Source organism: Anomaloglossus baeobatrachus, chromosome 1 (genome assembly GCF_048569485.1).
Source record: "Anomaloglossus baeobatrachus isolate aAnoBae1 chromosome 1, aAnoBae1.hap1, whole genome shotgun sequence".
NCBI classification, from domain to species: Eukaryota; Metazoa; Chordata; class Amphibia; order Anura; family Aromobatidae; genus Anomaloglossus; species Anomaloglossus baeobatrachus.
The window spans coordinates 425,395,256-425,418,512 of NC_134353.1; the positions used below are offsets into that span (position 1 = coordinate 425,395,256).

The window sequence follows — 23,257 nt, forward strand, 5'->3', positions numbered from 1 at the left end:
TTCTCTAATTAACCAGGCCGGGAGCAAGGCTCCAGACGTTGTTCGAGTGTGTTAGCCCAGATAGAGCAAAACGGCAGCCCACCGCGGGGGATAGGGTATCCGCAACAACCCACTGAGATCCCAAGGGTCAGTTTTCGTGGGCACATCTCCCAACCAAAACCAAACCGAGAGTGGACTTCCCCGTTCCATACGTGGTCGTCTAAAATAGAAGGAAAATACAGACTGCTGGAGGAAGGGACATTGGTACACCAGACGGGTGTGGGAACCATATACACCCAGTTCAGTTAAGTTTGATGGTCACCGAGCATGGACAGCACGCTTCAAATCATCCCACAGATGTTCAATGATATTCAGGTCTGGGGACTGAGATTGCCATTCCAGAACATTGTAATTGTTCCTCTGCCTGAATGCCTGAGTAGATTTGGAGCAGTATTTTGGATCATTGTCTTGCTGAAATATCCATCCCCTGCGTAACTTCAACTTCATCACTGATTCTTGCACATTATTGTCAAGAATCTGCTGATACTGAGTTGAATCCATGCGACCTTCCACTTTATCAAGATTCCCGGTGCCGGCATTGGCCACACAGCCCCAAAGCATGATGGAACCAAATTTTACTGTGGGTAGCAAGTGCTTTTCTTGGAATGCAGTGTTTTTTTTGCCTCCATGCATAACGCCTTTTTGTATGACCAAACAACTCAATCTTTGTTTCATCAGTCCACAGGACCTTCTTGCAAAATGTTACTGGCTTGTCCAAATGTGCTTTTGCATACCTCAGACAACTCTGTTTGTGGCGTGCTTGCAGAAACGGCTTCTTTCACATTACTCTCCCATACAGCTTCTCCTTGTGCAAGGTGCGATGTATTGTTGACCGATGCACATTGACACCATCTGCAGCAAGATGATGCTGCAGGTCTTTGGAGGTGGTCTGTGGATTGTCCTTGACTGTTCTCACCATTCTTCTTCTCTGCCTTTCTGATATTTTTCTTGGCCTGCCACTTCTGGGCTTAACAAGAACTGTACCTGTGTTCTTCCATTTCCTTACTATGCTCCTCATAGTGGAAACTGACAGTTTAAATCTCAGAGACAACTTTTTGTATCCTTCCCCTAAAGAACCATGTTGAATGATCTTTGTTTTCAGATCATTTGAGAGTTGTTTTGAGGAGCCCATGATGCCACTCTTCATAGGAGATTCAAATAGAACAACTTGCAAGTGGCCACCTTAAATACCTTTTCTCATGATTGAATACACCTGCCTATGAAGTTCAAAGCTCAATGAGGTTACAAAACCAATTTAGTGCTTTAGTAAGTTAGTAAAAAGTAGTTAGGAGTGTTCAAATCAAGAAATTGATAAGGGTGCCCATACTTTTGCACCGGTCAAATTTTGTTTAAATGTGGATTGCACATTTTCTGTTAGTACAATAAACCTCATTTCAATCCAGAAATATTACTCAGTCCATCAGTTATTAGATATATGAAACTGAAATAGCTGTTGCAAAAACCCAAATTGTTATAAAGAAAAAAGGTTAACATTAATAGGGGTGCCCAAACTTTTTCATATGACTGTACCTGGTGGAAGTGTGCCTTGTTTTGGACTGTAAACGGTGCTCCGTTTAAAAATTTTTCCACAGCCGCCATTTTGCCGTCATTTTTGGGCGTGAAAAAACAACAAGCCCGGCGTCTTCTTCCCGGGAAAAGGGCGCGAAGTTGAAGCCCCGCCGCCTGGGAATGCGGACGGAAGTTGGTGACTCCCCAGACAGGAAGCGCAAAGGACAGTGGGTCCCGCGAGACTGCTGTCGAAAAACCAAGGGGGAGGACGGAAAAAGCGGCATGTGACACAAGAAGATAAAAGGCAGGGACACCAGGACTTTGCCAAATCCCGTTCCTGGACAAGCAAGCGGCAGGATGTCTTAGGGGTCCGGCAACCAGCAAGTGGAGAGGCCCGTTCCCGGGACCGCCGACTGGTTTGAAGCGCAGACAGAGAGGATGTGTCGGGGGATCCAGGCCCAGGCGCATTTCCTCATGATGCGGTGGACCACCGAAATGAAGGGCCTGGCTGCAGCTGTCCGGGTGCGCGAGATGGAGATGGCCTCGGAGGAGCGGGTAAGCGGTGGCCCACGCCCCTATGTTCACCAGGAACTGGCCGTACCGGCTGAGGGGCCCGGCCTGCACCCGTCCGCCACGTCGCCTCCATCGCCACCCATGTCCGCGGCCAGCACCCCGAATAATGGCAGCGGAACACGTCATGTCTAACAAGGAGGACCCAGCAATGGGGACCTCGGGCCCTACCTGCAACCCCACTCCGACACTCGTCCCATCCCCGCGCCAGACCGCAGTCCGGAAGACATCCCTTCCGGCCCCGAGCCAGGCCGCAACATCAGTGACGTCACCCCCAGCTCCGGCAGTCCGCCCGGCCGCAACTGTGATGACGTCGGCTCCGGCAGTCCGCCCGGCCGCAACTGTGATGACGTAGGCTCCGGCAGTCCGCCCGGCCGCAACTGTGATGACGATGGCTCCGGAAGTCTGGCAGAGAGAAAGGCTGGTCGTAGCCGGCACTGAGAGCATCCGTGTGGGCCAACTTCCCTAGCAGGAGGAGCACAGTACCCGTACCCCGTACTGGGAGCGACAGCAGCGGCAGCTGAAGCAGGAAATCGCTGCCCGGGAAAAGCACAAAGCCGAGGTGCTGGCACACACCTACCAAGACAAGGACCACCTACGGCAGGCTACCTTCCGGGTGTGGGGCCTGACCTACCGAGGGCAGGTCTGCCACTTTAACCCCCAAAAGGGATGGGGGTTCATCTATGAGCCGGGAATGGACTCCGAAATTTTCGTGTCCCGGAGGGATGTGGCCCCTCATTTGCCGACTGGCCATCCAGATAGGAATCTGGAACCCGGAGACATGGTCAGTTACACCCGACACTGTGGAGAGCGAGGGTGATTTACCCTTGATATAAAGAAGTGGATGGTAGTGAACAAAACCCCCTGCCTCGCCTCCCACCGCTTCTTGCATGAAGATAAAGAGTAGGTAGCGGTTCCCGACAACCCGTTAAGTTGTTAAAGTTTACCCCTGTTTCCAGTTTAGAATCATGGACCAAGACCTCAGGACTGGTGAGGTCACGCCAAAAACTCTCTTGGGTCCTGTAAATACCCCTACCTACCTTCTTGTTATTCCTCACCCTGCACAGCCTCTGGAGAGGTAGATTGGAGGAAAGGCCTGCGGTGGAGTGGGCTTAGGCCCAGTCACTAATGAAACCGGTGGCTAACCTCCAGGCCAAGGGTCCCCAGACTATGGACCCTTGAGATGGACTGCTGGGTAAGGAACTTTTTACCCGGACCGTGCAGCCGTTACCTGGAACAGCTTGGGACTGTGGAAAAGGGGTGCCCACCATGATTAGAGGTGGCACCAAGGTACCAGGTTGTTTGGGTGGCGAATGGAGGAGGGGAAGGTAATGTTTACCCTGTTTTTGCAGCGTTGAAGTAATGTACCTCCCATAAAGGGAAGAAATGTTCTTAACATGTTCTTTACCTTTTTCCGTTCATTTTCAGAAAAATAAACGTCAGTGGTCAGTCGGCTACCTGGACCCTAGTTAGAAGTCGGTTCAAGCCCCTTCTCTAATTAACCAGGCCGGGAGCAAGGTTCCAGATGTTGTTCCAGTGTGTTAGTCCAGATAGAGCGAAACGGAAGCCCACCGCGGGGGGTGGGGTATCCGCAACAACCCACTGAGATCCCAAGGGTCAGTTTTTGCAGGCACATCTCCCAACCAAAACCAAAATGGGAGTGGACTTCCCCTTTCCATATGTGGTCGTCTAAAATAGAAGGAAAATACCCATTGCCGGAGGAAGGGACATTGGTACACCAGCCGGATGTATACACCCTGAAGCGGCAGCCGGCCACTGACACCTTGGTTTACCAGCAGACTCGTGTGCATTTATTCAATCGTGAGTACACCAACACCCTCCGATCCGGCCCGGTGCATAATCACCAACAGCCATCACCTCCTGTGTTCTGGACACTGAGCCCTGGGGCATCCACCCCTAACCCAGGGGTTAACAGCCAGCTGCCATCCCATCGCCCCCGGCTGCTCCCTAACAGCAGCGGTGGTACTCCACTTTACCACACACTGTGGGTGGCGTCACGAACTATCTACAATAATCCCCGATACATGTTACAACCCCTTTTTATTTGAGTGTCCGCACGACCCCCGGGTCCGGAGACCCTTCGAGCCACTGCGGATCCGGATCCGAGCAGCCCGGCTGCTGACGTGGGGGCGGCACACGCACACTGCAGTTTTTTTGTTGCATTTTTTGGTGCAGTTTTGTTGTCTGAAAGTGCTCACTTTTTGACTTCCCAGCAAAGTCTATGAGAATTCAGATTTGCCGTGCGCACGTTGCACTTTTTTTTTTTTTTTTTTACATTTCTGGGACAAGTTGCAGTTTTGGTGCAGTTTTGTTGTGACAACAAAACTGCAGTTTGCGCATATAGCATTGCATAGAGTAGAAAGCAACCTCTGTCACCACATCAGGTGTGATAAAGGCATTGTTCACTACTGGATAACTCCTTCTTAACTGCTTCAATGAAGTTAACATAAACAATAACATTCACTTACAGTATTATGTCTTGGCCGAATGTGTTGGCACCCTTGAAATTGTTTATATTGTCATGGTGATCAGGGTAGAACAGGGACCGAGGCACCTAGACTGGCTCTCAGACTATGGGGGCCCTGGCTATCCCTTATCTCAGTTACCTCTGATGGTGAGCATGTTTGAGCTGCCAGCCTGACCCTGCTCCTGACCAGCCCTGACCAAATGCACCCTCTTTCCCTACCCCGGGAGGGGGGGGGACAGAACAGGAGCGTGTTAACACCAACAGTGATAGACAAAAAGGGGAAACCAAAACTCTATCAAACAGCACAACCACACAGAGTTATCAGACAGCAATTAATTATAAGGAAACCAAAGGGCAGGGAGGAAATAACTAGACAACAGGAGGAAATCCACAGCACATCAAGCAACACGCGGTATATCACCAGTTACTGGAACACAACAGCACAAGGACAGTTTTAGCAAAAAGCTATAGTCGGTATGAGAAAACAAATTCCTCCATCTTAAAAAGGCACACTAGGTACGGAAAGTATTCGGATCACTTAAAATTTTTCACTCTTTGTTTCATTGCAGCTGTTTGGTAAATTCAAAAAAGTTCATTTTTTTTCTCATTAATGTATACTCTGCACCCCATTGTGTCATAAAAAAAAATAAAAAATGAAATAAAAATCCGGATCTGCTCCGGATTCCGGTGCCCATATAAGTCTATGGGGACCAGAATCCGGAGATTAAAAATGGTGGTGTAAGGGTTAGGGGGGTAGGAGCGTGCGCGGTGTACTCACCCGAGTCTGTGTCATGGCGACACACTCCTTCTGGGTCACACTTTTACCTTCCGGAGCCGACAATTCAATATTCATTGTTTAGCCCGCCCACCAGCGCGTGTAATTGGTTGCAGTTAGATGCGCCCCCACCCTGAGTGGCAGCATGTCAGCTGACTTCAACCAATCACAGGCGGCAGGATGGCTGGGGGGCAGGGAAAGCAGTGCAAGTGTCTGCGGGTCAGTATGGTGAACATGCATGTGTTTCAGAAATACATGCACATTCCTGTCAGAAGTGTGCGGCTGTGCTGGTGATGCGCTGTCAGAGTCGTACAAGTCTGACATGACATCAGCCGGCACAGCCTGCGCTCTCTGAGCATGAGCATGCATGTACACAGAAACACATACACGCTCCTGTCACTAGTGTGCGCGGCTGTTCTGCGATGTCAGATTCGCGGGAGTCCCTCGCAAGTGTGACTCCAGCCTAAGAGAAACCGCATAAAGCTTTTTTTTATTATTATTATTATTATTATTATTTAAATAAATAAGGGAAAAAAAAAACGACATGTGGTCCCCCCAATTTTGATACCCAGCCATGATAAAGCCGGCTGGGGACTGTTATTCTCAGCCTGCAGCCGCCCAGTATTGCCGCATCTATTAGATGTGACAATCCCAATGCTTTACCAACTCTTCTCGATTGCCCTGGAGCAGTGCCAATCAGGGTAATAAGTGGTTAATAGCAGCGCAGAGCTGCTTCTAAACCCTAAGTTAGTGATGGCACAGGCGTCTATGAGATACCTGCATCACATTAACCGGTAAATAAAAAGTAAATAAACACAGAAACAAAGAAAAATCTTTTATTTGGAATAAAGTACAAAACACACACCCTTCTTCACCTCTTTATTAACCCCAAACACCCTGCAGGTCCAGCATAATCCACATGAGGTTCCACGCTGCTTCAGAACTGCTACATAACACAGCCAGCGGCCAGAGAGCACGACCGCTGGCTGTGCAGACTATGACTGAGCCGCGATGACTGCACGGCAGGCAGATACTGTCACAGGTTGGGGGCGCGTCTGCCTGCAACCAATCACAGACGAGAGGACGGCCGGTGGGCAGGGAAAGCACGGAAAGCTGTGTGTATATGATGCACAGTACAGGAAGTGAATGCGCGACCCGGAAGCAGTGTGCTGCCATGACACCGAGTTTCGGTAAGAATGAAACGCTGATTTATTTCTGTTTTTCTTTATTTTTCAATTGTTCTCCCCAGTGCCTGATCCAGATCGTGCACCCGGAATCCCGGATCCGGGTCCGGCATCCGGAAATCTTTGAAACCACGCGGATCTGGACTTTTACAGTTCGGACCCACTCAGCCTTAATCATAAGTATGAAGACTCTTTGCTCAGTAATGAGTAGAAGCTCCCGTTTAACCTTTTCCTATCCAATTAAACTTCCTATTCTGTCCATTACAATGTGCAATACAGGGTAATATTGTGGTGCCGTGTTAGCCAGAAAAATCAATTGAATTACTATGTTCCAAAAATGACAAAAGTATTTTAGGAGTGATACCTTTATAGGCTATTCTGTCCATTGAAATCCTATTATAATTTGGAAAAAATGTCAAAACAGAATTTTGCAATATGAATGAATTTGTAAAATAAATCAACAGGAAATCAATTTATTCACATGTGAATGATAAACAAGGCAGTGGCCCGACAAAGGAGCGTAACGGAATTTTTGGAATGCCCCCCCTGGGATAGGAAAAGGTTAAGCTAGTACAGCCATGAGTCTTCTTGGGAATGATGCAACAAGTTTTCCACACCTGGATTTGGGGATCCTCTGCCATTCTTCCTTGCAGATCCTCTCCAATTCCGTCAGGTTGGATCGTGAACGTTGGTAGACAGCCATTTTCAGGTCTCTCCAGAGATGCTCAATTGGGTTTAGGTCATGGCTCTGGCTCTACCAGTCAAGAATGGTCCGAGTTGTTCTGAAGGCACTTCTTTGTTATTTCAGCTGTGTGCTTAGGGTCATTGTCTTGTTGGAAAGTGAACCTTCAGCGAAGTCTGAGGTCCAGAGCACTCTGGAATAAGTTTTATTCCAGTATATCGATGTACTTGGCCACATTCATCTTTCCTTCAATTGCAACCAGTCTTCCTGTTCTTGCAGCTGAAAAACACCCACATAGCATGATGCTGCCACCACCATGTGTCACTGTTGGGATTGTATTGGGCAGGTGATGAGCAGTGCCTGGTTTTCTCCACACATACCGGTTAGAATTATTACCAAAAAGTTCTATTTTCGTCTCATCAGATCAGAGAATCTTATTTCTCATAGTCTGCGAGTCCTTCATGTGTTTTTTTGCAAACACTATGCGGGCTTTCATATGTCTTGCACTGAGGAGATACTTCTGTCAGGCCAATCTGCCATAAAGGCCCGACTGCTGGAGGGCTGCAGTGATAGTTGACTTTGAGGAACTTTCTCCCATCTCCCTACTACATCTCTGGAGCTCAGCCACAGTGATCTTGGGGTTCTTCTTTACCTCACTCACCAAGGCTCTTCTCCCATGATTGCTTAGTTTGGCTGGACAGCCACAGTCTTAGAAGAGTTCTGGTGGTCCCAAACTTCTTCCATTTAAGGATTATGGAGGCCACTGTGCTCTTAGGAACCTTGAGTACTGCAGAAATTCTTTTCTTTTCATATCTGTGCCTTGTCATAATTCTGTCTCTGAGCCCCTTGGGCAGTTCCTTTGACCTCATGATTCTCATTTGGTCTGACACGGACTGTGAGTTGTCAGGTCTTATATAGACAGGTGTGTGCCTTTCCAAATCAAGTCCTATCATTTTAATTAAACACAGCTGGACTCCAGTGAAGGAGTAGAACCATCTCAAAGAGGATCACAAGGAAATGGACAGCATGTGACTTAAATATGAGTGACTGAACAAAGGGTCTGAATACTTATGACCATGTGATATTTCAGTTGTTCTTGTTTAATAAATTTGCAAAAATTTCTACATTTCTTTTTTTCTGACAAGATGGGGTGCAGAGTGTACATTAGAAAAAAAATAACTTTTTTGAAATTACCAAATGGCTGCAATGAAACAAAGAGTGAAAAATTTAAAGGGGTCTGAATACTTTCCGTACCCACTATATCTGTGATAGGTCTCCCAGAACATGTAATCCAAAAGATAACCAGCAGGCTAGCAGAAATTAACTCCTGCTGGTCCGATCACTAATGAGCACACAGCTGGTCGACACCTAAGCCTCCTTGTGCAACTCAGAAATACCATAGAAAGCATAGTGAGGACTGTCAGAGTCTGTAGTCTGAACAGCATCTGATGCCACCATGACACTCAGTGACTTTAGAGCCAAACACCGTGTGGCACATATTTGAACGGTGCCTTCTCCCAACAGCAATTTTAAGATCTTTCCACAGTTGTTCAATGGGGTTTAGATCATACTCATTCCTGGCCACTTCAGAACTCTCCAGTGCTTTGTTTACATCCACTTCTTGAAGTATGTTTAGGGTTATTGTATTACTGGAACACCTATAACCTAGGATGCAAACCCAGCTTCTGGCACTGGGCACTACATTATGACCTAAAATCCTTTTGGTAATCTTCCAATTTCATGATGTCTTGCACACAATCAAGGCACCCAGTGCTGGAGAAAACAAAACAACTCTAAAACATCATTGAACCTGTACCATGTTTGACTGTAGGTACTGCGTTCTTTTTTTTGTAAGCTTCATTCTCTTTTTGGTAAAGAGTAGAATGTTGTGCTTTACGAAAACGTTTTCTCATGGTCTCGTCTGTCCACAAGACAGTTTCCCAGAAGGATTTTGGCTTGGTCACGTAGATTTTGGCAAACTGCAGTATAGTTTTTTTATGTCTCTGTGTCAGCAATGGGTCTCTCCATGGATCTCCTGCCATAGTGCTTAACCCCTTCACGACCATGCCTACATGTTCCGAGTGGAATCGCATTCCACCCGGAACATTAACCCCTTAGATCTCGCTGCCAAAGTCTGGCAGCGAGATCTATATGCGCGCGGCCATGTTTTTTACTTACCGCCACCCCCTCCGGACGTCACGTGAGTGATCATGTGACGTTCGGTGGTTGCCATCGTAGCACAGGGTCATGTGATGACGCCTGCTGCTACTAAGTTTCACTTTCCTTTTTCCTCGGCACGGAGCAAAGGAAAAAAGAAAGTGACTATTTCTGCTGTTTACAGCGGTATAGCTGTGATCAGCAGATAGCGATCAGCAATCGGATTGCTGATCGCTATAGCCCCCTAGGAAGACTAGTAAAATAAAATAAAAAAAGTAAAAAAAAGTTTTAAAAAATTTAAAAAAAAACAAAAAACCTAAAAGTTCAAATCACCCCCCTTTCCCCCCACTGAAAATTAAAGGGTTAAAAAAAAATAAATATACACATATTTGGTATCGCCGCGTTCAGAAATGCCCGATCTATCAAAATATAAAATCAATTAATCTGATTTGTAAACGGCGTAGTGGCAAAAAAATTCCAAACGCCAAAATTACGTTTTTTGGTCGCCGCAAGTTTTACGCAAAATGCAATAACAGGCGATCAAAATGTAGCATCTGCGCAAAAATGCTACCATTAGAAACATCAGCTCAAGACGCAAAAAATAAGCTGTCACTGAGCCATAGATCCCAAAAAATGAGAACTCTACGGGTTTCGGAAAATGGCGCAAAACATACGCCACTTTTATTGGACAAGCTTGTGAATTTTTTTAACCCCTTAGATACAAGTAAACCTATACATGTTTGCCGTCTACAAACTCGCACCGACCTCAGGCATCATACCCACACATCAGTTTTACCATATAGTGAACACTGTGAATAAAACATCCCAAAAACTATTGTGCCATCACACTTTTTTTGCAATTTTTCCACACTTGGAATTTTTTTGCTGCTTTCCAGTACACCATATGGTAAAACTTATGGTTTTATTTAAAAGTACAACTTGTCCCGCAAAAAACAAGCCCTCATATGGCAAGATTGACGGAAAAATAAAAAAGTTACGGCTCTCGGAAGAAGGGGAGCAAAAAACAAAAACGCAAAAACGGAAAGTGCCCCGGGGCTGAAGGGGTTAATTTCATTCAAATATCGACTGATAGATCCTGTTGACACTGATGCACCCTGAGCCTGCATAACAGCTGGATGTCTTTGGAACATGATTGGCACTGCTTAGCCACCATCCAGACTATCCTGCATTGCAACCTTATATCAATTTTTCTTGCCGTACACGTCTAGTCACATTAACTACAGTGCCATGAGTTGTAAACCTATTTATTATGTTGCGCCCCATGGACAAAGGAACATCAAAATCTCTGGAAATGGACTTGTAATCTTGAGCTTGTTGATATTTTTCAACAATTTTGGTTCTCAAGTCGTCAGACAGTTCTTTTGTACTCTTCCTGTTCTCCATGCTTGGTGTGGCGCATACACAGACACAGAATGCAAAGACTGAGTCAACTTCTCCTCTTATCTGGTTTCAGGTATGGTTTTCATATTGCCCATACTTGTTACTTCCCACAGACGAGTTTGAAAGAGAATCACATAGTTGAAACAAAGTGTTTTACCCACAATTTTGGAAAGGTGTCAAGAATTTTGTCTGGAAAATGTTGCAGTTTTATGCGAAATTATGCCCAATTTGCCTTTTTTCATTTTTTTTATGTGCTGTTCCTATACACAAATGAAATAAACATGTATACCAAAGACGTGTAATTGCAATAGTTTTTTGGGAGAAATACTATATTTTCTGGAATAATTTCAAGGGTGCCAACACTTTTGGCCTTAACTATATATCTGCTCCCTGTTTATGTTCAGGTAATGAGCCCACATCATACCTGACAAACTGAATGTGACATATATGTGACGTTTGTCTGTAAGTACAGCAGCATTTAAATAGAGCAAACATCAGTGTGAGTAGTCACTAGCTTCTACCAGTTCCCCTCAATGTGAGCATGTGGAACTGGAGGTCCCTGCCATCACTATATTGGTCCTCCTATGAAGCATTGCCCAGAGGTGTATCTAGGCTTTCTGGCACCCTGGGAAAGACTTCAGATTGGTGCCCCCCATGTGACTAATTATTAATATGTGATTTGCACACTCACAGTCACGTGATGACGAGCTGCTCTTAATAATTTAATTCTTTCAATGTTCAAAGAGAAACATAGAAAGAAAAGCCAGTTGTCACATGCAAGTATGAAAATCACATATGAGTGGCCATATGATGACTGCTGGAACCAGAAGCAGAGCTGAATCCTGACAGGGAGTATATTACATGGTGTTATGATTGAGCTACAGTGCTTAAGTTTATGAGTAAAGGGGTTGTCCAGGTTTGAGATGAAAATCTGCAGTCACTATGTGACTGCAGACTTCTGAATTCTCAGTGCGCACATTGCCCGCTGCCAGGATTCTCTGGTGGTGGCAGTGAGAGTGGGAGGTAATGAAACTGCAAGTATGTGATTTACATATATGTGGTCACGTGCCGACTAGACATGCGTGGCCTCTCTCAAAATGAATTGAGTGAGGCTGGACATGTCAAATCAGAATGTGGCCAGAAATAGAAAAATCTCATACTTGCGGTCACATGAGCGTCCACTATTGCCACTGGCACCGGGGAATCCCAAAAGTGTGCAGAGCATGCATTGTAAGAATTCAGAAGCCTTCAGTCACCTAGAGTCACTGCACAATTTCATCTCAAAATTGGACAAGCCCTTTACTTATACAATTAAGCAGTGTATCCCAATTGTAAGTAAAGGGGTTGTCCAATCTTACAATTTATGAATTGTTACTTGTGTACAGGATCAGAACTAATAACAGCATCAGAACCAGCATCGGTACAGAAATACATAATTATAACACCCAACAGTACAGAAACACAGCATTACAACAACCAGCAGTACAGAAATTCATCATCAGAACCACCAGCAGCACAGAAATACATCCAAATAACCCCATCAGTTCACAAATACAGCATCAAAAACCTCATTGGTAAAGAAATACATAATCAGTACCACAAGCAGTACATTGTACATCAATTGTAATGTCAAGTCAGACCCATACACATTTGTATTGCATGAACCTACAACTTCCAGTACATCCAGGGCTGGCTTCAGGTTTGTGTATGCCCTGGGCGAAAGAGTGGGTCTCATACACACATAGAAACGCACATATATATATTTAAAGACAAATTCACAAGAATACATCTAAATAGACAAATCTATACACAGTCATACACACTGACATACATAGATACAAATCATACATGCACACACAAACACATTGGAGGTATTAATATGGGGAAGCTGACAGCACCCACCGCTTGTCCCCCATCCATCTCCTTCTGGGCATGTGGCTGTGCCGCACTTATTGGTAGCCTTGGCTAACAGACATGGCCACACACAGTGCCCACTGACACTGCTATATACATCACAGGAGAGGCTGGAGACATAGAACAATGGGGGCACTTACAGCTCCAGAGGGGTGCATATAGCTCTGAAGTGGTATAAAGCACTGGGGTGGGGAGAGATACAGCTCTGGGGGGTATACCGCACTGGAGTGGGGGGACATACAGCTCTGGTGGGTATAGTGCACTGGAGTGGGGAGACAGACACTTCTGGGGGGTATACAGTACTGGGGTTGATGGACAGACAGTTCTGGTGGTATACATCACTGGGGTCAGGGGACAGACAGTTCTGGGGGTATACATCACTGGGGTCAAGTGGCAGAAAGTTCTGGAGGTATACAGCACTGGGGTCAGGGGACAGACAGCTCTGGGAGTATACAGGACTGGGGTGGAGGGACAGACAGTTCTGGGGTATACAACACTGGGGTGAAGGGACAGACAGTTCTGGAGGTATACAGCACTGGGGTCAGGGAACAAACAGTTCTGGGGCTATACATCACTGAGGTGGGGGGACAGACAGTTCTGGGGGTATACAGCATTGGGGTGGAGACAGACAGTTCTGAGGGTATACAGCACTGGGGTAGAGACAGACAGTTCTGAGGGTATACAGCACTGGGGTGGTGGGGACAAACAGTTTAGGGGGTATACAGCACTGGGGTGGATACAGACAGTTCTGGGGGATTACAGCACTGGGGTGGGGGGACAGAGTTCTGGGGGTTTACAGCACTAGGGTGGTGGGAACAGACAGTTCTCGGGCTGTACATCACTGAGGTGGGGGGACAGACCATTCTGGGGGTATACAGCACTGGGGTAGAGACAGACAGTTCTGAGGGTATACAGCACTGAGGTGGGGGGACAGACAGTTCTGGGGGTATACAGCACTTGGGTGGTGGGGACAAACCGTTCTGGGGGTATACAGCACTGGGGTGGATACAGACAGTTCTGGGGGTTTACAGCACTGGGGTGGGGGGGTAGAGTTCTGGGGGTATACAGCACTGGGGTGGTGGGGAAAAACAGTTCTGGGGTATACAGCACTGGGGTGGTGGGGACAAACAGTTCTGGGAGTATACTGCACTGGGGTGGGGGGGACAGACAGTACTGGGGATATACAGCACTGGGGTGGTGGGCAGTGGACAAACAGTTCGGGGGTATACAGCACTGGGGTGGTTGGGACAAACAGTTCTGGGATATACCACACTGGGGTGGGAGGGACAGACAGTACTGGGAGTATACAGCACTAGGATGGGGTATATAGAAAAAGTCAAGCTCACCCAATGGAGACGGCTAAATGTTTGATCGGTGCACGGAAAAGAAAGCAGGATCCCTCTGCAGCAGGACGTAGTGTAGAAAATTATTCAGCATCCAAATCAGTAGATTGGTTAAAAATCAATTTTCCTCTATTCCAAACTTCATAAAAGCATAAAATTCTCCATCATGATGAAGAACGCATCACAAGGCATGTAAGCTGGACGCGTTTCGGACAAAAAACTAGTCCTTAATCTGAGACCAAATTAGTCTCAGATTAAGCACTAGTTTTTTGTCCGAAACGCGTCCACCTTACACGCCTTGTGATGCGTTCTTCATCATGATGGAGAATTTTATGCTTTTATGAAGTTTGGAATAAAGGAAAATTGGTTAAAAATCAATCTACTGATCTGGATGCTGGATAATTTTCTACACTGAGCACTAGGATGAGGGTATACAGCACTGAGGTGGTGGGGACAAACAGTTGTTGGGGTATACAGCACTGGGATTGGGGGACGACATACAGCTCGGTGGGATGTTGATGCTTTGGCTCCTCACTTTCTTCATCTGTTGGTTGAGCCAAGAATGTATGGGCTCCTTCCAGGTTAGTGGGCGTGACCACCTTTATGACTAATTAAGTCATACCTGGAAGGAGCCCGTACATTCTAGCATCTACCCTTATCTGTGGGACGGGAGCGCAGTGCACAGTGAGTGCATGTTAGTTCCGCCCACAGATAAACTTAGACCCTGCACGCAGCAGTGAAAGCTGTGTGCAGGTGTGGATTTAAGAGCCAGCAAATTAGGAAAGTGCGGCTGCCGGCATGAGCGCTGCGGTCCCCAGAACTCGGCCGGCCCTGCATACAACGCTGGCCCTGACCACCAAGGAGACTCAGCGCCCCCCTGACACTGCGCACGGGGCACATGCCCCCGCCAGCTCCCCCCTAGATACGCCTCTGCATTGCCTGTCATTGGATTTCATGGAAGAACGTATTTTTAGCTAAATACGGCAATACTGCAGATTACCATCATGGCAGGCACAGGTGTTTTCAGCAGACCATGTGCTGCCATAGTCATCCATTGGCATCCCGCATTCACTTGGAACAGCGTGCCCCCAGCCTGCATGCTATAAATGCTGCTGTCAGAGAATGATAGCAGTATTTAACTTTTTAACAACTGCATGCGCAGCTCATCTTTATTTGCTGTTGTTAGAGACATATGATGCCAGAAAGACACCCATCATCTGATTTAAACACAATATTACGTCATATGTTGGGAAGGGGTTAGATAGTACAGTTGCTCAAACACACCAATTTTGGTATAACCAGGAGGTCAATCCTTTTCTTCGCAGGGGAGAGGGCTCATAGTAAGAGCTGTCTGGCTGCAGCTCTGCTCTCACATTAGAGTTAGTTTTCGGTTATTTTGTTACCGGAATGATGGAACATGCTTCTGAAATAAAATCTCAAAAATCTTAATAATGTGGAGTGAAAAATATTGTTTTGATGAATGCAAAGTATGACATAATCTGTTAGTTTATTATTTTTGTAAAATGTGTAATACAGTATATTACATAAATCTCTGAAGCATCTCTTATGTCTACATCTCTTAGGATGTCCGCTTGTACAGCTCAGAATCAGGAACTACACCGCAAAGTTCTAATGCTGGAGAAACACAACTTGTGAGTGGTTTATCTTTTATTAACATTATTGTTGTCCTAGTCACTACTCACGGGCTAGCCATGAGGATTAAGAGGGCGAGGGTCATATACCAGGAGGGCTTGTAATACCGAAAGGGGTAAGACAAATGCGTAGTCAGGTCACGGTCCAAGGTCCGAATTCCTGGCTGTGCTGGGCTGAGGTTGGTCGTGCAGGTGTTACGCTGACCAAATGAGGAGGAGGTAGACGAAGCAGAGAAGTAGCAGAAGGAAGCATGGGCAGAGAAATGTACACCAATCCTCATTGGTGTTAAGACATGCGCTAAAACGCAGCCCACATTACATTCCACCTGCCTACCCTGTTTTCATGTTTAACAATCACAGCCAAGATTGGAAGGTTACCATCACAAAACAACATTTTTTAAAGAAGGCCCTGAAAGAGCCTGTTTTCCGAGTTCCCACTACAAAGCCTAATTTTCAGCTCCTGTTGCGTATAGTATAGCTTTTGCAGCTAAAAAGCTTGTTGTTGGATTTGTGATTAACCTGGCAGTCCACCAACTAGACTTGCTACTGCCAGTCCTAGCCATTTAGAGTTGAAGCAGCTCACCCATGCTGCTCAGTGTCTATCCTGGTAATTCAAAGCATGTATTTTTAAAATTTTATTGTTCAAAGCATGCATACATAAAACATTGGCATAGTTTACAGAGCAACAAGTTAACAAATAATGTCCCCTATGTAGCCTGTATAGAAAGAGAAAAGACATAGAAGGAGCATACCACCAACAATCACATTTCATTTTTAAATTTTATTGATACAAAACACACGAGTTAAAAACATATAAAAACACTAAATGTCAAAGATGTTAAACATGAGCCAACAGCAAATAACAAGTAACCTCATCAGTAGTGCAATGCTATAAGGGATACCATATTTCAACCTCCAATATTGTAAAAAAATAGAATAAATGTTGGACACTATGAAGCCGCATTTGTAGCGGCGATACACGTCAGGGGGCTTCAGCAGCCCCATCTAATCTAGCTACTTGGGTCCCAAGAATTGCTGATATCTAGGCCACTTTTTGGATCCCCCATATCTAGGTGGATCCTTGGGCACAAGTGGGCTTCACCCCTCTATCAACACTGGATTCATTTTCCCTCCTTTACAGGGTAAAAGCAGCAAGTTTGAATTTAATTTAATGGTCTGCTTATTTAGTCAGGCTTTTGGAGGGTCTGTCTGTTTATATATCCAGTGTATTATAGTACTATTTATGGAGTATATATTCCTTCCATGGTATCCAATAGAGTTGAGCGCGGTTCGAGGTTCGAGGTTCTCCAGTTCTAGGCTCGAGTGATTTTGGGGGCTGTTCGAGATCGAACTAGAACTCGAGCTTTTTGCAAAAGCTCGATAGTTCTAGATACGTTCGAGAACGGTTCTAGCAGCAAAAAGCAGGGCTTTTTACAGCTACAGTGTGCAGGAGCCATCGCTGGCAGCCTGCCAGAAGCTGGTAACCAAGATAAACATCGGGTATCCAACCAAAGCGCTTTGGTTAGTAACCCGATGTTTCTCCTAGTTACGTGCAGGAAGCCCACACTTCCCCGCTCAGCTCGCTCCGCCCCCTTCTGCCCGCGGCATGTATTGTACACACGTACACACACACACACACACACACACACACACACACACACACACACACACACACACATGGTCCCGCTCGGCTTACCTGCGGTGATGAAGTCCCGCCATCCCGACCTCAGCGCTGTCACTGTCCTCCATGGCCGCCGCTTGTCACATCACCTTCTCTCGCTTCCGACCCGAGACTGACTAGCGGTGACGTCACGGGCCTCTCGCGATACTTGGTGTGAAGGCGCCGGTCATTGAACTCAGTGACAGGGGCTGTCAGTGTGCTGGAGATCAGCGCAGGTAATGTACCTCGCTGACAGCAGCACTTGTCATGCCCTGCAGTGACCTGGGCTGACCCATTGATGTTAGCTCAGGTCACGGCACTGCTCTCCCAGCCAATGGGGAACATCCTGCTCTTCATTGACTGGGACAGTGTGGATCGTCATGGCAACCCCTTGGATTACACCAGACCTGGATTTGTTTTTCATTCTAATAAATTGGTTAAAGAGGGAATGTATTGGGGAGTGTTTTTTCAAATAAAAATGTGTTTGTCGTCTATTTTTTTTATTACTGACTGGGTTGGTGATGTCGGGTATCTGATAGACGCCTGACCTCACCAACCCCTGGGCTTGATGCCAGGTGACATTACACATCTGGTATTAACCCCATATATTACCCCGTTTGCCACCGCACCAGGGCGCGGGATGAGCTGGGGCAAAGCACCAGGATTGGCGCATCTAATGGATGCGCCACTTCTGGGGCGGCTGCGGCCTGCTATTTTTAGGCTGGGGAGAGTCCAATAACCATGGACCTCCCTAGTCTGAGAATATCAGGCCCCAGCTGTCTGCTTTACCTTGGCTGGTGATCCAATTTTGGGGGACCCCTACGTGTTTTTTTTTTAAAATTATTTATTTAATTTAAAATAACAGCATGGGGTGCCCTCAGTTTTGGATTACCAGCCAAGGTGAGGTTGCCAGCTGTGGTCTGCAGGCTGCAGCCGTCTGCTTTACCCTAGCTGGCTACAAAACTAGGGGGAACCCTACGTTTTTTGTTTTTTTTTCATTTTTTTGGCTAAATACAAAGCTAAGCACCCCTTAGTGCCACATGAAAGGCACCAAAGGGTGCTCCACTTTTTCTCCACTTTTTCTACATTTTTTCTCCACTTTTTCTACATTTTTTTCTCCATTTTTTCTCCACTTTTTCTCCACTTTTTCTCCACTTTTTCTCCACTTTTTCTCCACTTTTTCCTCCACTTTTTCTCCACTTTTTCTCCACTTTTTCTCCACTTTTTCTCCACTTTTTCTCCATTTTTTCCTCCACTTTTTCTCCACTTTTTCTCCATTTTTTTCTCCACTTTTTCTCCACTTTTTCTCCATTTTTTTCTCCACTTTTTCTCCATTTTTTTCTCCATTTTTTTCTCCACTTTTTTTCTCCACTTTTTCTCCACCTTTTCTCCATTTTTTCTCCACTTTTTCTCCACTTTTTCTCCACTTTTTCTCCACCTTTTCTCCATTTTTTCTCCACTTTTTCTCCACTTTTTCTCCACTTTTTCTCCACTTTTTCTCCACTTCTCCACTTTTTCTCCATTTTTTTCTCCACTTTTTCTCCACTTTTTCTCCACTTTTTCTCCATTTTTTTCTCCACTTTTTCTCCACTTTTTCTCCACTTTTTCTCCACTTTTTTCTCCACTTTTTCTCCACTTTTTTCTCCACTTTTTCTCTGTTCTTTTTCTATGGTCGGTCTACCCATTAACTCTGCCATGCATACTGTAGCTCTACACCTACTGCACATGTTACTTTATGATTGACATCTCTTTCGTGCCAGAGCTGTCTAAGTCTACTCTGACCCCATATTTGTCATTACTATATTGTCCTTGTACTGTATTATGACATTTGTATCATGTGTTTCATTTCTTGCTGTGTTGCAATTTTTTTGCTGCATCCCAATTGTACCTCTACATTGTTCGAGTTTATGTTATTGTTCTCTCACTCTTATGTGATACTGATTATTGTCATTTTTCATGATTACATGCAGATAAGTCCAATCTGACGAAGGCTCAGGCCGAAACGTCATTTGTAATTTTGTTTGGACAAAAACATATATGCTTATGAAAACATTTTTTTTCTTAATACGGACCAATAAAGAGTGATTTTGCATTACTATCCGTTGTGACTTACTGACTTAGTCTGGGAGATTTAGAGTGCCGAGGTTACTCACTAATTTTATCTATTATTACCTCTGAGCACCTATATACCAGTGAGCAGAGCTTCCTCTACAGTAGTTCTCCTGATTAGGCATGCCCTTACCTCATGAGCAGGGCATTGCAGCTTTGGTAGCAACCATTACGACATGGACTCTGCTGCTGTGGACCCGAGAAGAGTGAGTGCAGATTCATTGCACCCACACTCCTCACATGAAGGGTCCGCACTCCTAGAAAATGGGGGATACGTTCCCTGAGTGTCTCCCCCCCATATTCTAGACGGTCCAGAGTCGTCGTGGGACCCCTTTATTTTTTTTCTTACAATAAATTGGGGAAAGAGGAAATGTTTTGGGGACTGTTTTTTCAAATAAATTTCTTTTGTCGATTTTTTTTTTTTTTTGTTAGTACTGACAGTTTATGATGTTGAGTATCTAATAGACGCCATGACATCACAAACTGCTGGGCTTGATCTCAGGTTACTTTACAGCTAGTATCAACCCGATTTATTACCCCGTTTGCCACTGCACCAGGGCACGGGATGATCTGGGGTGAAGCGCCAGGATTGGCGCATCTAGTGGATGCGCCACGTCTGGGGTGCCTGCGGCCTGCTATTTTTAGGCTGTGAAGGCCCAATAACTATGGACCTTCCCACCCTGAGAATACCAGACCACAGCTGTCCGCTTTACCTTGGCTGGTGATCCAATTTGGGGGGGACCCTACTTTTATTGTGTAATTATTAATATTTATAAAATAATTATAAAAAAGAGCCTGAGGGGACCTCCACATTGGATCCCCAACCACGGTAAAGCTGTCAGCTGTGGTTTTCAGGCTATAGCCGTCTGCTTTACCCTAGCTGGCTATCAAAAATGGGGGGACCCAACGTCATTTTTTTTTTAACTATTTTTTAAATAGAAAAAATTAATGGGCTTCCCTGTATTTTGATTGCCAACCAAGGTAACGGCAGGCAGATGGGGGTGGCAACCCATAGCTGTCTGCTTTATCTGCGCTGAGAATCAAAAATACCGCGGAGCGCTACGTCATTTTTTTAAAGATTTATTTTTACAGCACTGTGATGTCCTGCAATCAAAATACAGGGAAGCCCATTTTATTTTTAGTTATTTAAATAAATAAGTAAAAAAAATATATATGGGCTCCCGCTGCATTTTTTGTATTGCTAGCTAAGGGTAATCCAAGCAGCTACTGGCTGCTAACCCCCACTGCTTGGTGTTACCTTCACTGGCAATGGGAAATCCAGGGAAGCATTTTTTATTTTTTTTGCCAAAAAACTACAAAAAAAGGACGTGAGCTTCGCCATATTTTTGTTTGCTAGCCAGGTATAGCAGGCAGGTGCTGGAAGAGTTGGATACAGCGCCAGAAGATGGCGCTTCTATGAAAATGCCATTTTCTGAGGCGGCTGCAGACTGCAATTCGCAGCAGTGGGGCCCAGAAAGCTCAGGCCAACCTGTGCTGCGGATTCCAATCCCCAGCTGCCTAGTTGTACCTGGCTGGACACAAAAATGGGGCGAAGCCTACGTCATTTGTTTTCTAATTATTTCATGAAATTCATGAAATAATAAAAAAAGGGCTTCCCTTTATTTTTGGTTCCCAGCCGGGTACAAATAGGCAACTGGGGGTTGGGGGCAGCCGTACCTGCCTGCTGTACCTGGCTAGCATACAAAAATATGGCGAAGCCCACATAATTTTTTCAGGGGGCAAAAAACTTCTGCATACAGTCCTGGATGGAGAATGCTGAGCCTTATAGTTCTGCAGCTGCTGTCTGTCTGTATGGAGAAGAGCAGACAGCAGCTGCAGAACTACAAGGCTCAGCATACTCCATCCAGGACTGTATGCAGAAGTTTTTTGCCCACCAAAAAAATGACGTGGGCTTCGCCATATTTTTGTATGCTAGCCAGGTACAGCAGGCAGCCACGGGCTGCCTCCAACCTCCAGTTGCCTATTTGTACCCGGCTGGAAACCAAAAATATAGGGAAGCCCGTTTTTTTTTAATTATTTCACTTATTTCATGAAATAATTAAAAAACAAATGACGTGGGCTTCGCCCCATTTTTGTGTCCAGCCGGGTACAACTAGGCAGCTGGGGATTGGAATCCGCAGCACAGGTTAGCCCGAGGTTTCTGGGCGCCTCTGCTGCAGATTTCAGTCCGCAGCCGTCCCAGAAAATGGCGCTCTCTTAGAAGCGCCATCATCTGGCGCTGTATCCAACTCTTCCAACAGCCCTGGAGCCGGGTGGCTTGTTGGGTAATCATGAGTTAATACTGGCTTTGTTTTACTAGCCAGTATTAAGCCAGAGATTCTTAATGTCAGGCACGTTTGACCCGGCCATTAAGAATCTCCAATAAAGGGTTAAAAAAAACACCACACAGAGAAAAAATACTTTAATAGAAATAAATACACAGACACATTAGAGACTCCATCTTTATTACCCCCTGTCAGCCCTCCACGATCCTGCTCGTCTGTCTTCTTTCTTTCTAGTGTAGTAGTAGTGACGATTGTAGTGAGGATGAGGTTCCCCAGCTCATCACTTGGGGCTGGGGAACCTCATCCTCACTACAATCCTCACTAGTGTAGTAGTAGTGACGATTGTAGTGAGGATGAGGTTCACCAGCTCATCACTTGGGGCTGGGGAACCTCATCCTCACTACAATCCTCACTAGTGTAGTAGTAGTGACGATTGTAGTGAGGATGAGGTTCACCAGCTCATCACTTGGGGCTGGGGAACCTCATCCTCACTACAATCCTCACTACAATCGGGAAGCAGCGTGCAGCCTTCACTCCGTGAGTGATCAGTGCTGGCTGTCAGCGGTAACAGCGGTAACGCTGACAGACGCGTTACCATAGCAACGGTGCTCTCGGAGCCGCGGTTAGCGGTGACGTCACCGCTAACTGCGTTGCTATGGCAACGGTGATCTCCGTTAATGACCGACTGTGTCAGCCGGTCCCTAACGGAACGGGGAGTCGACCGTGTGCTAGAGCATGTCGCCGGTACACGGCGATACACATATGTGCACCGTGTACCGGAGAGATGCACTCGCAGGTCCTACATGACGCGTCATAGTCATGTGACCAGTCTGTAGCCAATGAGATAATAGCCACGTGACTGGTCACATGGCTATTTTGACGTCACGATAGGTCCTGCATCTCTGCTGGCAGTGCCATCACTGGGAGGATTCAGCGATCATCGGATGGAATAGCGGCAGGAGACAGAGTGCAGAAGGGATCGCGAGGACCGGCAAGTGTTATGGCAATGTTTATTAACTGTTTGTGTACATTTATAATGCATTTTTATGTGTTTGTGATTGCCTCCCATTATAGCCTATAGGTTCGAGTTTGGTTCGTCGAACGTTCGACGAACCGAACTCAAACGGGACCCCCGTTCGGCGAACCGACCTCGAGCCGAACCGCGACCGGTTCGCTCATCTCTAGTATCCAACATTAATTCTATTTTTTGACAATAATGGAGGTTGAAATATGGTATCCCTTATAGCATTGCACTACTGATGGGGTTACTTGATATCTGCTGTTGGCTCATGTTTAACATCTTTGGCATTTAGTGATTTTATGTGTTTTTAACTCGTGTGTTTTGTATTAATAAAATGTAATAATTAATTGTGATTGTTGGTGGTGTGCTCCAGGGGTGGGATTCAAATTTTTAACAGGTTCTCTGTAAACCACGCCCATTTGAAAACCACACCCATTCAGTAACCACACCCATTTTGTTAGCCACACC

At 45.8% G+C, this 23,257-nt stretch overlaps 1 protein-coding gene across 2 annotated transcripts in view; it reads left to right on the forward strand.

Moving 5' to 3' along the window:
• The window catches only part of CREB3L3 (cAMP responsive element binding protein 3 like 3), a 383,132-nt gene that overhangs the window by 204,789 nt on the left and 155,086 nt on the right, over positions 1–23,257 (forward strand). The window contains exon 7 of one of the 2 annotated variants that reach the window (XM_075337865.1): positions 15,646–15,714. The exons of the other annotated variant lie outside the window; for it this stretch is intronic. Within the exon in view, the coding sequence (XP_075193980.1) occupies positions 15,646–15,714 (69 nt within the window). The remainder of the gene's footprint in view (positions 1–15,645; positions 15,715–23,257) is intronic. 2 annotated transcript variants of the gene reach the window in all.